Consider the following 15,373-nt stretch of genomic DNA (forward strand, 5'->3'; position numbering starts at 1 on the left):
TAAGCCATATTTGTATGTGGTGAAAATAAAGTCAAACAGTATGAAGGGGAGCAAGAACCAAGACTAGGGTGAAGAGGTCTCTCACTCATCTTGGGCACACAATGCAAAGGGGGTGCCCAAAACCTCAGTAATCAAGATAAATACTGTTTTAATGTAATACTTTAAAACCAAAATTAATGGAAAAAATCCATGACAAACAAAAATATCAAAATTTCAAATAAAAACAAGGTCAGTATTACAGATTTTTCCTTTTGCGTTAAGCTCCAATATGGCTCAGAAGAGCACTGTTACCAATCATGGCTTTTTATAAGTTTCTCATGTATTCTTCCAGGGAGATTCCACGCAATTGCAAGCAAATATGTATAGATCGACTGCCTACCTATATGCTTTTTGTTATACTATGTACACCATTTTATTTATTTATTTAATTTCAATTTGAAAGCAGTCACTGTTTATTAACTGACCAGATTACAAAAATAATCATGGTAGATACCTTAGTTCAGCCTTCTAATAAGCCTGTTGATCTGGCCTTCCCTGTGGCGAGCATCTCCACCTTCTACAAAACGGGTGGTCTTTTTCTTCATTCCACCTCGTGGAGAAGACAATGTGAAGGGCCACAGGAAGTTGTTTGCTTCTTTGAAACGTTTTCCAACAGTATAGATCTCAGGAATCAGGTCCTCCATGCAGATAATACCGTATTTGCCAAGAGGTGGCGCAATCAACGCGTTATCTGTTACGGCAATTCGCTTCTTGCTGATTTTGCCATAATCACGCTTGTAGATCAGTTCATTTACTGACTTCAGGTTTGGGTACTCCCACGCAATGTACGGTTCCACAATTCTCAGCATGTTCATCGAAGCCTTGTTGAGCTTCACAAAGGTGCCATTGAAGATCCGATGGAGGCGAAGAAGCTGCAACACCTGTCGAACCTTTGGGCTCACACCCCTCATACCTCTGATCCTGATGACAAATGCCAATTTGGGTTCAGTGGGTACGTACAAGTTGCTGGCTTTTCTTGCCATCCTAGCCATTCGAATTTCAGTTCTTATGTACACCATTTTATACCTGGACTTCTTTATTTACTATATCTTCAAGTTTGTTCCATATCAGAATGGACCACACTATATTATTTACGTATGTTATAAATACATAGTTTGTATGTTACAATTATGCAAGAAAACCCACTTATTGTCTTCTCTTTTAATGTATCGATCTCACTAATTGCTTTATATAATTAAACTTTTTTCCGTAAAGCACCACCTTTTCCTTGAAAATCCATTTCTCAAACACCGGATGCTACATTTGTTTGCCAGGTCACATCACACAAAAAGAAATCTTGGAAGAACTATACTTAATTAGTTCTCTATTTTAAAAACGTGCACGCCTCCCTTCCTCCCTCACTGGGGTTGGTAACGTATCTAGAAATGGCTGGATGGACCTGGCAAGACCCCCAGGTAAACTGAGTGTCCTAGAGGGCACGTTGGCCTCCTCAAGTTACTGGTCACTGCTAATTAGTTTAGAGAGTATAAACCCTTCATATTCTCAAATTCCGTTTTCAAAGAAACAGGAGGCTTAAGTCGCCACAGATGTGAATGATGTCACGAAGAGGGACTTCAGGAGGTGCAGTCGAAATCGTCTGAAGCTCGCAAGGCAACGCAAACCCACCGGCGTGGCCCTCCGCTAATAGAATTTAGCCAGCACAAGAACCATCCAGCTTGTTCCACCAGGAGCTCAGTGCCTCTAATAGGTTCTGCAAAAAACATGCCTTTTGTTGTTTCAGTTCAGGCTTAAGAAAAAAGAAAGTGAAAAATAAAGTTGGAAATACACCTTTTGTTGGAAATTTGACGAGTATATTATCATAGGGTATTTTCCTTACTGCGATAAAGCGGTGATTTCGTAAAATTTATTCTGTGTAATTCCCTTCATTGCTTTCCTGGTTACATATTTACTATATACATTAATTCCACAAAAAATGTATGGAGCGTCTACTTTGTGCCTGGCATGCTTCCAGGACTGGTGATATAGGATGAAGAAGGCAAACAAACAAAAAATCAAGCGTTACGAAATACGTTCCATGGAAAGGAAAGACTATGAGCCCACCCACTCCAGGGACCATGGGTCTCTCCAGCGTTTTTCCTTCCATGCCTTTGCTAACATATAATATTTTACAGTGATGGGGATTTCTTGTATGGATATGTATATACTTATACAGACATACAGATATTCACAGTAACATCTGTGAGGGGAATAAAAATCTCCCAAATAAGTGATTTTAAAAATATTCCTGTTTATCTTTAATCTGCACACAGATTAAAATTGCTGACGCTCTGAACCATATTCTACATTGAAAAGAATTCTCTGCCTTTGATTGTGGGTCAATGTTGTCACATTTACAGGAATAAAAATGACAGCGATTATAATCATCATCATAGAAGTGAAAATGCTCCATTACTGAGGTCTGGCTCATGACAGATACACTATAAAGAATGTTTATAACGCACTGCATTTGGGCTGGCTCTGGAAATCACACAGGAGCCCTGGGAGGCTGGGTGAGATCCAGCCCCAGGTGGAGATGAGCACAGGAGGGGGGTGTGGGTGGGAAGGAGGAGGGGGGTGCGGGTGGGGAGGAGGAGGGGGGAGCGGGTGGGGAGGAGGAGGGGCTCAGAGCAAGTACTTAGCAGCTCCCAGCACAGATCTGCTTGGCTTCTAAGCGCCACATTGCCCATTCTAATACCATCTAAGCAAGCAAACAAGCATCCACAAAACCTGTAAATCGACACGTAGAAAACTAGGCTGTTGTTTGTCATTTTGATGGAGCAAGCGCACTAGAGAAAGGCAGGATTTCTAAGTCTCTAGTTCTGTGCTGTCACTAGAGGGTGACTCTAGGTGAGTCGAGTCCCCTTGCCTCGATACGAAATGAGATGAATATTCAAAACATGGATCCCAAAGGGGTCCTATCCTATGGGGATTAAGCCAGACAGTAAGATCGCCTCACTTTATTTTTTATTGACATGCAATTCACCTAACATGAAATTAACTGTTTTAAAGTGTATAATTAAGAGGCATAGCTCACTCGTGATGTTGTGCAACTATCAAACTATACTATCTTCATGAACATAAATATATACATATGTCGCACGTGACAATGTTGGGCATCGTTCTTTGATCCTTTAGTAATTTAGTGCCCCTCAAGGACACTAGGCTCCTGCAAGAGTCTCCCAACCCCTAGGCCTCTAGCTCACGCAGGGTTTCCTGCCTCTTCTCAATCCTGTCATTGAATTTCAAAGCCTTACAATTGCACCCAACAAATTGCTATGGGTATTTATTCATGGTCTTTGTGATATTTGCTGTTTTACAAAGCCAAGTGAATGTCTGGGTCTCTGATTGGCTACAAAGCCAAAAATAAATCCAGGTAACACAATAAAATTTTAATTATAACCATCCTTGGTTTTCAAGACACCCAAATACTGCATAATTGCACACAAACTGAAAACAACACCCCTCCACTCCCAACCCTGTCTGGTTGCTGGAAAGTTCTAGAAATAAAGGTAGGGCTCAACAACATTTAAGACCTTTGTACAGAAACACAGAAGCCAGTTCAAAGCCTTTTCCATATCTGAAAACTGGAGCTATCATTTCTGTTTAAATGCAAATAAGTTACTTTGGGTATTATTAGAAAAAAATTAAACTAGATTATTTGCAGCATAGTGCAGGAAGATTACTTTTAGCAGTGATGCATGTTTCCACAGGGATCAGTCCTGTTTTAATTTGTAGACTGGCAGTTCTGTAGATTCACAAATAAAGAGAGGCCCTGGCAATTTCTATAAAGCCACAAACAAGCCCTATGTTTCTGTTTCTTCTGATGAAATGCTCTGGGTCAGGCAGTGTGTTCGTGATCACACCAAAGTAGCAGCATCCAGTTCAAAGTGGAGGAAAAACAATCTTAACAATGTAAGAATTTCCAAAAGTCCAAACATCCCTGGCCACGCCGCCGCTCCCACAAATGGAAATGGTGTCAGATCTGCATCATAATTGATCCTCCAGATTTCCATCCACAAAAGAAGGATGTGGTCAAATAGAACAAACAACACCAGGGACAACAGAGGAGCCTTTTTGCTAACGTTCCCCTCCCCTCCACCCACTAAAGTTTAGCAACCGACATCAATTTCAGCATAATGCTCAAGATACAATCACGGTGGAGGTTTACGGCATGTTACGAAGACCAGGGGACAAGCACATCTGCGCTATTTTCCTCCTTGAGATGTGAGCTGCTGATAAATATTCACTGTAGAGGTTTTTCCATAATTCTTTGATTCTTCAAAAGCAAAGCCATTTTGGGAGTCTAAGCTTTTTGCTCCTGCCCCCCACAAACACGAGGGGGAGGGGAAAAAAGAGTGAAAATGAGGGATAGTAAGAGAAAAAAGAACAAAAATTTTTGATACAGATAAAAGAAATTAAGCGAGCCATAAAGTCTGGGCTTTGTTTTAACTGGGTTGTAAGGTCCTGCTGCGCTGCCCATAATCCAGCTGGGAGAGGGGCCCCTGCTGGGTGGCTAATTAAAACAATTATAAATACAAAGAAGGTATCAATGGCATTCCGAGACTCAAACAAAGAGATAAAGCACTGAAGATTTAAATTGTCAATGGTCAATCTCTCTTCAGGGGATTCTGAAGAGGAGTCAGTGTCCCCAAGACCCCCCAACTCCTTTTTTATACTGATTTAACATCTGGTTACTCGGGACCCTTCCTTCTGTTGGGTTTACAGACATCAAAATATGTCAGTGATGGAATTAAGGGAAAGTATAGGCACAAAAAGACTCCAATGTCTTAGCATGTCAGAACAGTGGATCTGAGTTTAAAAAATAAAATCCTGTATGGGGAAAAAGGCCCCTCCTTTGGAATTGCTATTTTCAAAAACAAGAAAACAGAAAAGATCTTGAGACCTTTTGCCCCAATTCAAAGTGACAAAATGAAAGTCAACGTGAAATGTGATTAGAGGGTTTTTTTAAAAAAAAGTACTGTGGGCGATTTTAGGAATGTTGAAAATGTAGCAAGTGTGCTAGAATACTACTTCAATGTATTTTTAAAAAGTGAGTTGCAGAATTAAGCGTACTCCCCAGCAAAAGTGAAAATCTTTCTTAATTTCTTAGACCAAACTTTTTATTTTTTCCTTTCTGGCTTTTATAGGTTGAACCCTAAAAGGAACACTCAGAAGTATAATAACCTAGAGTTGCATAAATTAGTTCTCGGATTATGGTAAAGATCCTCAAAAGGTGTGAAACTGAAAGCCACAGGCAAGAACTAATTTATGCAATTCTAGGAAAATGTCTGAGTAGTTACAACGCAGGACAAAATAAGCTAAGCGTCAGATGTAGATTCAAATGTGGGATGAGCAACGTTCCTGATTCCTTTAAGGAACAGGATCCAGATACTGCTCGGCACGCGTCTGTAGTGCTGAGACAAGTCCCTCACTGCACTTGCAGAACCTCTCGGGACCCAATCCCAGAGCAGAACAGGTCGCAAACGTTTTCAGGGGCGTCCCTCAGGGAGGGTGGTCTGTTTGCTCTCATGAGTGGGGTCTGACCACTGAGAGCCTGCACTTGGGGGTTGGTCAGCGGGGCTTCAGGAGAAAGACTCCAAAGCTCCGATTCGCTCAGGCTCACCCTTAAAAGGAGCAATACCTCTTTCCACCCTGAAAGAAAGTACCCGGCGTAGCTGGTGAAAGCCTGTTAAGGAGGAAGCAGTTAAGGTAGAGGCAGCTGATAAGGACCCAGTGGGGGTCAGAGCCCAGAGGCATCCTCTCTCACCCTCCCTTCCCAGCTCCTCCCCTACCATCCCTCTCCTCCTCCCCCTTCTCCTTCTGTCTTATTTTGCCTCCAGTGGAGAGGGGATTGAGCCTTTCTTTGGGGTTATCAATGCCTTCCCATCCTTTGACTTCGTGTTATTTCTTCCATCAATTAACTGGAAGATGTGTCTCTTTCCTGGTGTCGAAATAATATCAATAAAAAGGCCTGAGAGACTGAATGGAAACATTGGCCCAAAGCATTTGCAGCACATGATGATGATTAGTAAAAAGAAAGATAGGATTTGAACAAAATGACTTTTTTTCTGGGATAAGAATGTTGCCTCAAAAAAAAAATGTTGCCTCATAAAGCACCTTTGCTGCTTCAAGTATTTTGAAGTTATTATGTAACCAGGATATTAATACAAAGCACAGAAAATCCTCTAGTTATGTGTTCAACTCCGAGCTTTTCTGGATTTGAACACAACTCCACGCGGAAGCAAAAATGTGGCAACTCTGCTCAACACCAACAGAGGGCGATAGATACTGGGATCTGTCACTTGAGTTCTGGTCAAAATTTTTAGGCTAAGGCAATACTGAAACTCAGATGCACTCAGCGGGCAGAGGAAAACGGACAGGCAGATCTGCCAACAACATTTGTGGGTCATGGCCCGCACACCGTATGCCAGGAGGTGTGCAAGTCATTAAACAAATCTCAAAACATTTAATCTTCCCACTTTGACACGTATACATTCATAATGACAAAAGCAAAACATATGTGTCAAGTTATTGTTTATATATGATTCAAAGTCTGCAAACAACCACAGAGGAGAGAATTTACTTATTACTGCACATATCTGGGTGTTCTGTTGATGGGCCTGTGATATTCATATGAGTAACAAACATAATTCATAAGTTATTATTTATCCCATTTCTTTTTGTTGCTTCCATTTCAGTAGACTCATAAAATGTATAGTTACAGTCAGGTTTTTACATAATTTATATTCTACTGACCAAAGACTAAAATTTTTTTTTTTTTAATTTTTATTTATTTATTTATTTATTTATTTATTTTTGGCTGTGCTGGGTCTTTGGTTCGTGCGAGGGCTTTCTCCAGTTGCGGCAAGTGGGGGCCACTCTTCATCGCGGTGCGCGGGCCCCTCACTATCGCGGCCCCTCCCGTCGCGGGGCACAGGCTCCAGAAGCGCAGGCTCAGCAGCCGTGGCTCACGGGCCCAGCCGCTCCGCGGCATGTGGGATCCTCCCAGACCAGGGCTCGAACCCGTGTCTCCTGCATTAGCAGGCAGATTCTCAACCACTGCGCCACCAGGGAAGCCCCTAAAATATTTTTGTAAAGATTCAGATAATAAATGTTTTAGGTTTTGTGGTCTGCATATGGTCTCTCTCATATATTCTTCTTGGTTTGTTGTACAAACCTTTAAAAATATAAAAACCATTCTTAGTTCATGGGGTAAATACAGCCCTTAGGTTGTTCGAAATAAAATCCCGTCATTTGTTGACCCCTGATTTTGTCAATAATCATCTAAAAAATGGGGGAAAAAATCAAATACAATTATCAAAGTATAAAAAATGTGAATACTCATTAAAAAATTAGATGTTATAAATACTTCACAAATGTTTTAAAATATTTGTCTACCAAAACGTTCAAAATTATTTAAGATGGAAAGGTAAAATACAAATGATAATTGAGATCAAGCTTTACATAAAAATTATTTAAACAAAGCTGAAATATATATATATAGTTAAAAGAATTTGTTAAATCCCATTAAATATTCATTATAAAAATAAAACTACTTTCAATTTTAGCATTCAGTGTTCATCTAGCTGCCAATGTTGAGAATCTAAGCCTGTTACATCAGGACCAAGGTATAAGCAAATTGAAGAGTTATATGAATTAATATTACAAAATGTCCTCTGCTGCCATGTGTAACTGGTACAAATACTGTGCTCTTTGTAAGCACCTCTAGAATAATGAATTGGGACAATGAGAAACAAGAAAGGGGTTGCTCTGGTATTGCTATGGAGATGGGCTATACAAGTATCTGATGCATTTATGGCATGGGAGAAGGCTTCGACAGTTAATTCAGTCGTCTTTTCTCTTTCCTAAGTGCTTCCCGTGCTCAAATCCTCCATGCACCGTGAAGCAGTGTTGTCTGATGTTGGCAGCAGTATGACAACAAACCTTCAAGGCATTCAGAGGCAAGTGCCTTTTGCTTTGCAGAATAGGACCAGAGATGTGAAGTGTTTCCTGGGGTCTGAACGGTGTCAGTCACAAGCGTGCCTGTTTAATGCCATGGGTTGAACAATGCCACTGCTGAGTACCAGATGTTGAGGGGCAGACTTGCCCATGACTAGCAAATATCTTTTTTGTGTGTTTTATATTCAGAGCCACAAAAGTGAGGAGTCCAGGGCAGAGGCTCCTCTTGCCCAAGTCTAAAGGGAGACTGCAGGCTAGATTAAACAAACAACGCCAAGTGGGAAGATGAAGGGCCGCTGACACTAAGGGGCAGAATCAGACAGATGACAGGCCATGGTAGAGATGCAGTGATCTGGGGAGCCCATGCCCTGTCTAAAGAGAACTGTCAACATTCTGCCCTTACCAATTACTGACATGTAGGAAAGTGGACCTGCTGTTGCTGGACTGTCTGATTTCTCAAGAGAATGCTAAATTCTGGGTTTTTATATGAAAAAAAAATCGATATTACAAATAATCCAAGTTAAAAAACTAAAAGGCACATTTAGAGGGATTAAATCTTTAGGCTGGATTGATTACTAAAGCCACCATGATCAGCCTTCTGGTCTACCGCATTTTCCTATTTGTGCTTATTTTTGAAGGGTTTATGATCATTAATTCTTCATTTTTGATAAATACTAAAGCAATGACAGAGTCAAATGTGGGGAAGAAGAGGTATGTGATTAGGTTAGAAAAGAAAGTGAAGGTTATATTTACACCTTCACTTCACACCTTAACAAGGGTTACCTGTGTTCCATCACTTAGACTTTGCATAATATGGACTCAGCGACATCCTGTTTACAAGTAGAGAAGCCTCCATACCTGGACATGTTACTTTGTTTCTGGTTCTGTCACTAAGTTCAGATAATTTTTGAGAGATCTTCATTGTACTTCATTTTTAGTAATAGGAGAGTGAGTGGCAAAAAAATGCGAGATAAGAGAGTAAAAGGATGAAGTTAGAGATCTGCAGGGAGTATTTCCAGATGTGAAGACTCAGGACATGGGGTTACATCCTGTGGTTCTGGAAGGGCAAACAGAAGATATCTGGCCTAGGAGTTGGGGAGAGAGAATGCAAAGGGAAGGTACCAAGTTCTGTGTCAGGCATTTTGGAGCACAGGTGAGGTATCTACAGAGAGGTTAAGAGGTCAGACTGTCCCAAGTTCAAAACCCAGTTTTAATTGTTACAAGCTGGAAAAAGTTGCTTCTCCCTCTGAGCTTCTGTTTTATCATTTGTAAGAGGGTGATCATGATGACCTGTCTCAAAGGGCTCCTCTGGGCAATAAATGAGCTAATCAAAGTCAAGGTCTAGTGTACATTCCTCAGTAAGTACTCAGTAAAGCTGGCTACTGTTAGGGGAATCATTGGGATTAGTGATGGGAACTTGGGAATCAACAGCAGAAAGGCAGGCAACTGAAATCTGAAGAGAACGGGGCAGGAGGCGTATGTATTGGGGAGCATAGGGATTTGGGGGAATATAGGAAGGAAGTGAAACCCTCAAAGGGGTCAGAGGAGGAGCAGTCAGGTAGCAGAAAGGCCAAGACAGGGTTTAGGGAAGGCCCCAGTGTGGAAATAAAATAGAGACTTTATTTTCTGAACAGTGCGAAGAGTGAAAGTGAGTTAGAATGGCATTTTATAAACTTTAGGGTACTGGGGAGAGGGGAGATGTTTAAAGCACAGATTCCCAGAAAGCCTGACTCAGTGGTTCCAAGCTGGGGCCCAGGAATCTACAGGGGATTCCAACTGCAGGTAGAAAACAAGCCACTCTTGGAAGAACACTGTGTTAAGACAGAATATGCAGCCAGGGAGAAGAGACAGAGAGTGGCCACCATTCTTTCAAGGTAGTTGGTTAGAGTACACATGTGTTTCACCCTCCACTATCCACGCATTGAAGAAAGTAAAAAGTTTTCAAGAGAAAACAGGTTGCTTTCAACAGGTTGCTTGATAAGTAAAGGAAGGGATGGTGGCTGGTGGTGTTTATTTCTATATATATACAATGGCCAAGGGGACTTAAACATCTGTGACCTTAGGCTTAGATGGGGGAATTAAATTGGTTGATTTTCAAGTGTTAAACCAACCTTGCATTCCTGAAATAATCCAACTCATTCATGATGGATAGTGGGAAAGAGACACATTGATCAGACCTCAATCTCAGGTTCCAGGTTCCCTTTGCTGTCTCGGGGTTCAGGCAGGCATGACCTTCTATCCCATCAACACAACAGCTCCCTGAGACTTGGAAATAAACGTCAGGTCGTCTAGAGCTGTGATCTTCAAACTGTTTTTCTCTCATACTCTATAATTTTTTAAAAGTATGTACTCCCTTACATGTTTTCAAGTTTATATCTAAATCTTCCTATGTTTAAACCGCTTAAAAGGATTCTGGCACTATAATTATTTGTTACATAATTTCTTTAAATGTATTGAAAATAATCTAAATATCATGTATCCTTGACCTCCACTGTCACCCACTTAAATCATACATGAATAAGCTGTTCGTTAATAGTTGAAATTTTATGTCATTATTTAAGGAGTTTTCTCCTTAAATTTGCACTTCAATTCCACATCCTCGTGGAATTTTATATTAAGTAATAAATATTTTTTGCTTAGAAGTCTTTTATTGATCACCTTACCAAAATTCTCAGCAAGGAAATTTATATATAAGTTTAAAAACTTTAACTTCCTTTGGTCAGAACTGAGTCACTATTACAATTATTAATTTTTGTGTAATTGATGAAAACAAGGCGACTATACTACAAAATCAGAGCAACAGAAGTTATATCATTGTTGAAGCTGGGTCATGGGTACAGGGAGGATCATTATGATTCTCACTCCTCTGTATATGTTTGAAATTTTCCACAATAAAAAGTTAAAAAATATATTGAAGAAGTATGTTATAAATTCTGGCTAAACATTCCTAAACAAAAAAATGTAAAATTTTATTGGCAGTAACATTTTAACAAGATGGATGTGACTTTTAACAAGATAGATGGTCCCTTTCTTTGGTGCAGATCAAGTAGCAACCACTATTACCAGGTTCTTGCGTATCTTTCCAGAGATACTGGATGTATATATGAGATAAATACTAACATATACTCTTTTTGATATATAAATGATAGCATATTGTGTGCACATTCTGTACCCTATTCTTTTTTGTCAATGCATCTTTGAGTATGACTATGTCATATAAATATATATGTATATATACAGACAGACACTTGCTTTTTATTTTTAAAAATGTCTTCAGAGAATTCCATGAAATAGCTGAACCATAAGTTATTTAGCCAGACTCTTCCCTACTTGGTGGCATTTAAGTGGTTTCCAATCTTTTGCATTTATAATCGGTGCTGCAGTGAATAACCTTCACAAGTGTTGCTTTGCTCATCTCTAATTTTATCTTAGAAAAAAATCACAAGTTTAAAAAAAAAAAAATCACAAGTTTTTAAGACCAGTTTTAATAGCAAAATGCCTTTCAACAGCTTAAGAAATACTTTTCATAGATTTAAAAACGGACCAAATGTGATTCTTTTGGCCCACTTTCAGGTGGGGCGCTCGTCCCCTTCCTGCTTTTCTAATACAAAAGAGCCAACCTTGGTGACCTAATACAAATCTCACCTCTTGTTATTTATTTTCCAAATATTTAAGCACAACTGATTGCTCTTTTTTTTTTTTCTGAAATGCCAGAGAAAGGAGAGCTAGCATTTATTGAGAATTTATGATGTGCATGTACCATACTAGGAGATATTATCTCACGGAGCCCTCACAACAACCCAATGACATGGACATTGTTTAAAAATAAGAAAACTAGGGGCTTCCCTGGTGGCGCAGTGATTGAGAATCTGCCTGCCAATGCAGGGGACACGGGTTCGAGCCCTGGTCTGAGAAGATCCCACATGCCACGGAGCAACTGGGCCCGTGAGCCACAATTACTGAGCCTGCGCATCTGGAGCCTGTGCCCCGCAACAAGAGAGACCGCGATAGTGAGAGGCCCGCGCACCGCGATGAAGAGTGGCCCCTGTTTGCCACAACTAGAGAAAGCCCTCGCACAGAAACGAAGACCCAACACAGCCATAAATAAATAAATAAATAAATTTAAAGTGGTGGAGGAGAAGATTAAACACATGTAACAAATTTAAAAAAAAAATAAGAAAACTAAAACTCTGAGAGGTTAAGTCACTTGCTTAAGGTCACAGAGCTGGTAAGTGGTAGAGGTAAAGATTCATCCCAGGTCTGTTCGATTTCAGGAATTCCCTCACTGCCTCAGGAGCCTACAAAACATATCCCTGCTATCCAAGCCAACACTGCCTTGTACACTTTTAAAACTACTTTTAGGTTTATGGAAATATTTCAAAGATAGTACAGTTCTAGATATGCTTTATCTAGCTTCTCCTAGTTAACAAACTCAGAAATTAACATTGGTACAACACTATTAACTAAACTAGACATTTTGTTTGTGTTTAACCGATTTTCCCCACTCGTTCTTTTTCGCTGCTTTGGGATCCAATCCAGAATACCACTTTGTTTTTAGGATTTTTCTGTTACCTTTAGTTCTTTCTTTCCTGTATTTATCAGCTCCCCCACCACTTCCTGAAAGCAGAAATATTACTGAACACGTGAGTCCATACTAGTGTCCTAGGAACAGTGCTGGACCCACGACCATGGAGTCAATGGTGACGTGACATGATTTATCTGGCTTGGCCTGATTTATTAAAGTTCTGGCTGTAGAAGAAAGCAGGTTTCCAGGGCTCTGGAATATCAGGTGTGCTAATGAATGCCCCGTAAAGCAGGAGGGACACATCAGCACTTCGTCACCTTGTCTGCCAGGCGCCGGAGGAAGTGGGAGATTTGCTCATGACACCAGGTCATTTCCTCCCTCCCTGGCCTGACCTCCCAGCTCTTCCAGCAACAGCCAGTGGAAGCCACGGCCAAGTCACTTAGTGACATCTTAAGGTGAGGCAAAGAACTGACAGGGCACACTGGTCCCACACTTGGAGGGGACCTTCCAAATCCAGAGTTCCCCTCCTTGGATGGGTTGCCACATGAAAATATGAGAAGTCTAGACACTGAATGCACATCAGAACATACTTAATAAAAAGAAAATTTTGCTATGTAATTTTACCTGATCTCCATGATTATCTAGTATTTACTATCCATAGTAAGGTTTTTAAAATGTGTGAGAGTCATTCAATAAATATTTACTTAATACCAACTATGTTCCAGGCACTATTTTAGGGGCTAGGTATAAGCAATAAATGCTAGAGTCCTAACCTCTGCCCTAAAAGAGCTTATATGGATATAGAAAGCAGATCAACAATCAATCAACATAGTATATAAGGCAAGTGAAATGTTAGCCAATCATGCTAAGTGTTACATTCATTTAGTATGTATTTGAGCACCTATGTGTGCCAGGCACTGTTCTAAATCTTGGAGAGGTGACAAGGAACAAAACTAAGGTGCTAAGGTCCCTTAGCTTTGAGATAAGACAGATTCTACTAAAAGGGGAGGCGATTTAAATAGAAGGGTCAGGGAAGGCCTCCCCAAGAGAGTACCCTTTCATCTGAGATCTAAAAGATAAAAAAGATCAAAAAGTGGGTGAAAAGAGCATTCCAAGCAAGTGGGACAGCATGTGCAAAGGTCCTGAGGTGGAAAAGAGACCGGCAGGTTTGAAGAACTGAGAGAGAAGAACATAGTGGAGTGTGTGCAGTGAGCAAGGGGAGAAAGCAGCCACGGTATGGAGGGAATTTCAGTCCATGGGAACGTGAAAGCCACTGGGCTAATCTCTCTGTTGCCATTTTGGCATTTCCCAGAATCCCCTTCCCCATGGGTTCCAGGTTCTGCCAGTCTTCGTTGCTGTGCGCGGGCTTTCTCTAGTTGCGGTGAGCAGGAGCTATTCTTTGTTGCAGTGTGTGGGCTTCTCATTGCAGTGGCTTCTCTTGTTGCGGAGCACAGGCTCCAGGTGCATGGGCTTCAGTAGTTGTGGCATGTGGGTTCAGTAGTTGTGGCTCGTGGGCTCTAGAGCACAGGCTCAGTAGTTGTGGCGCACGGGCTTAGTTGCTCCGTGGCATGGAGGATCCCCCTGGACCAGGGCTCGAATTCATGTCCCCTACACTGGCAGGTGGATTCTTAACCACTGCGCCACCAGGGAAGCCCTCTATGCCTGCTTTTGTGCTACAAGAGCAGAGCTGAGTGGCCTGCAAAACCTAAAACATTTTCTTTCTGGTCCTTTACAAAAGAAGTTTGCCAACCCTGTGCTAAGACATGGCAGGCCTTGAGCAAAGCTTCAGTTCCCCCTGTGTCTGAAGACAGAGTGATTTCAGTTATTCTGACCTAATCTTGACACCCGGCAAAGGTTTTATGCAAGGAAATGACGGTGTCCAGCTAATGTTTGAAGATTCTATTTTTGCTACTGTTTGGAGGATGGCTTGGAGGAAGGCAAGACTGGAAGTAGGGGGATCCATAAAGAGGCAGTTATCCAGGTGACATACGATGATGACTTGTACCAGGGGGATGGTGGTGGGGATGGAGAGAGGAGGGAAGATGCAAGATAGATACAGTCTAGAGACACCCAGTGGCAATGGATACACAAGTGTGCAGATCACGATTAAATACTATTCTCCAATAAAAAGAACCAGAGCTCCTTTGAGAAACAGTTAATCTCAGAGCTGGGACAGGTAATACACAAGATGCACCTGGAACATCTTGCGATACCAGAAAGTAAGGAAGTGCTTTAAAAGCTATGGGGCCATGTTGAAAGGACACAGGAGCCAACTTGAAGGACCTTCGAATGGCCAAATCTAGAGTGATTTGAACAAACTAAATAAGCAATGAGAATAATAAATGATATAAGTCAATAAACAAATGGGGGGGAAAGGACAGAGCCTTCTTACAGAAAATCCAATTAACAAATGTGAAAGGAATGATAGAATTTGAAAATCACCATTTAGCAAACACCACAGGGATAATTGTTACAGCCAAGAACGGTGGCTAGATGCTAAAGTTAGTGAGCAAAAGAATGATGAGAAATGGAATATTTGCATAGTCTCAAAGAATCTCCCCCGCAGGGTTCTTATTAAGGACAAAGGGAAGAAGAGTAACTTCAGAATGAAGAAACCCTATGGACACCACCTTCACCAAGTGACCACGGTTAACATCATCAGTAATGAGACACATTGACTTCAGGTAAGTCCTGATGCACTGAAAAAAGCCATGGGTGGCATTCCTGAAAAAAAAAGTTGCATAACTGCAACCTAATCGTGGGAAACATCAAAGAATTTCCAATTAAGGAACATTCTATACAACACTGGTCAGTACTCTTTAAACGTGTCAAGGTCATGAAAGACAAAGA

General features: G+C 41.0%; 1 protein-coding gene across 1 annotated transcript; it reads right to left on the bottom strand.

Annotated features, from left to right (window-relative positions):
* Window positions 1-494: 494 nt before the first annotated feature.
* LOC103016720 (60S ribosomal protein L7-like) lies at window positions 495-14,726 on the bottom strand. The gene is made up of 3 exons (XM_057529727.1): window positions 14,718-14,726; window positions 13,578-13,592; window positions 495-1,073 (listed from the first exon to the last, which is right to left on the bottom strand). Exons 1-3 carry the CDS (start codon window positions 14,724-14,726, stop codon window positions 495-497), a joined length of 603 nt encoding a protein of 200 aa, XP_057385710.1.
* Between the last annotated feature and the right edge of the window lie 647 nt (window positions 14,727-15,373).

This window comes from Balaenoptera acutorostrata, chromosome 15 (genome assembly GCF_949987535.1).
Source record: "Balaenoptera acutorostrata chromosome 15, mBalAcu1.1, whole genome shotgun sequence".
Classification (NCBI taxonomy): Eukaryota; Metazoa; Chordata; class Mammalia; order Artiodactyla; family Balaenopteridae; genus Balaenoptera; species Balaenoptera acutorostrata.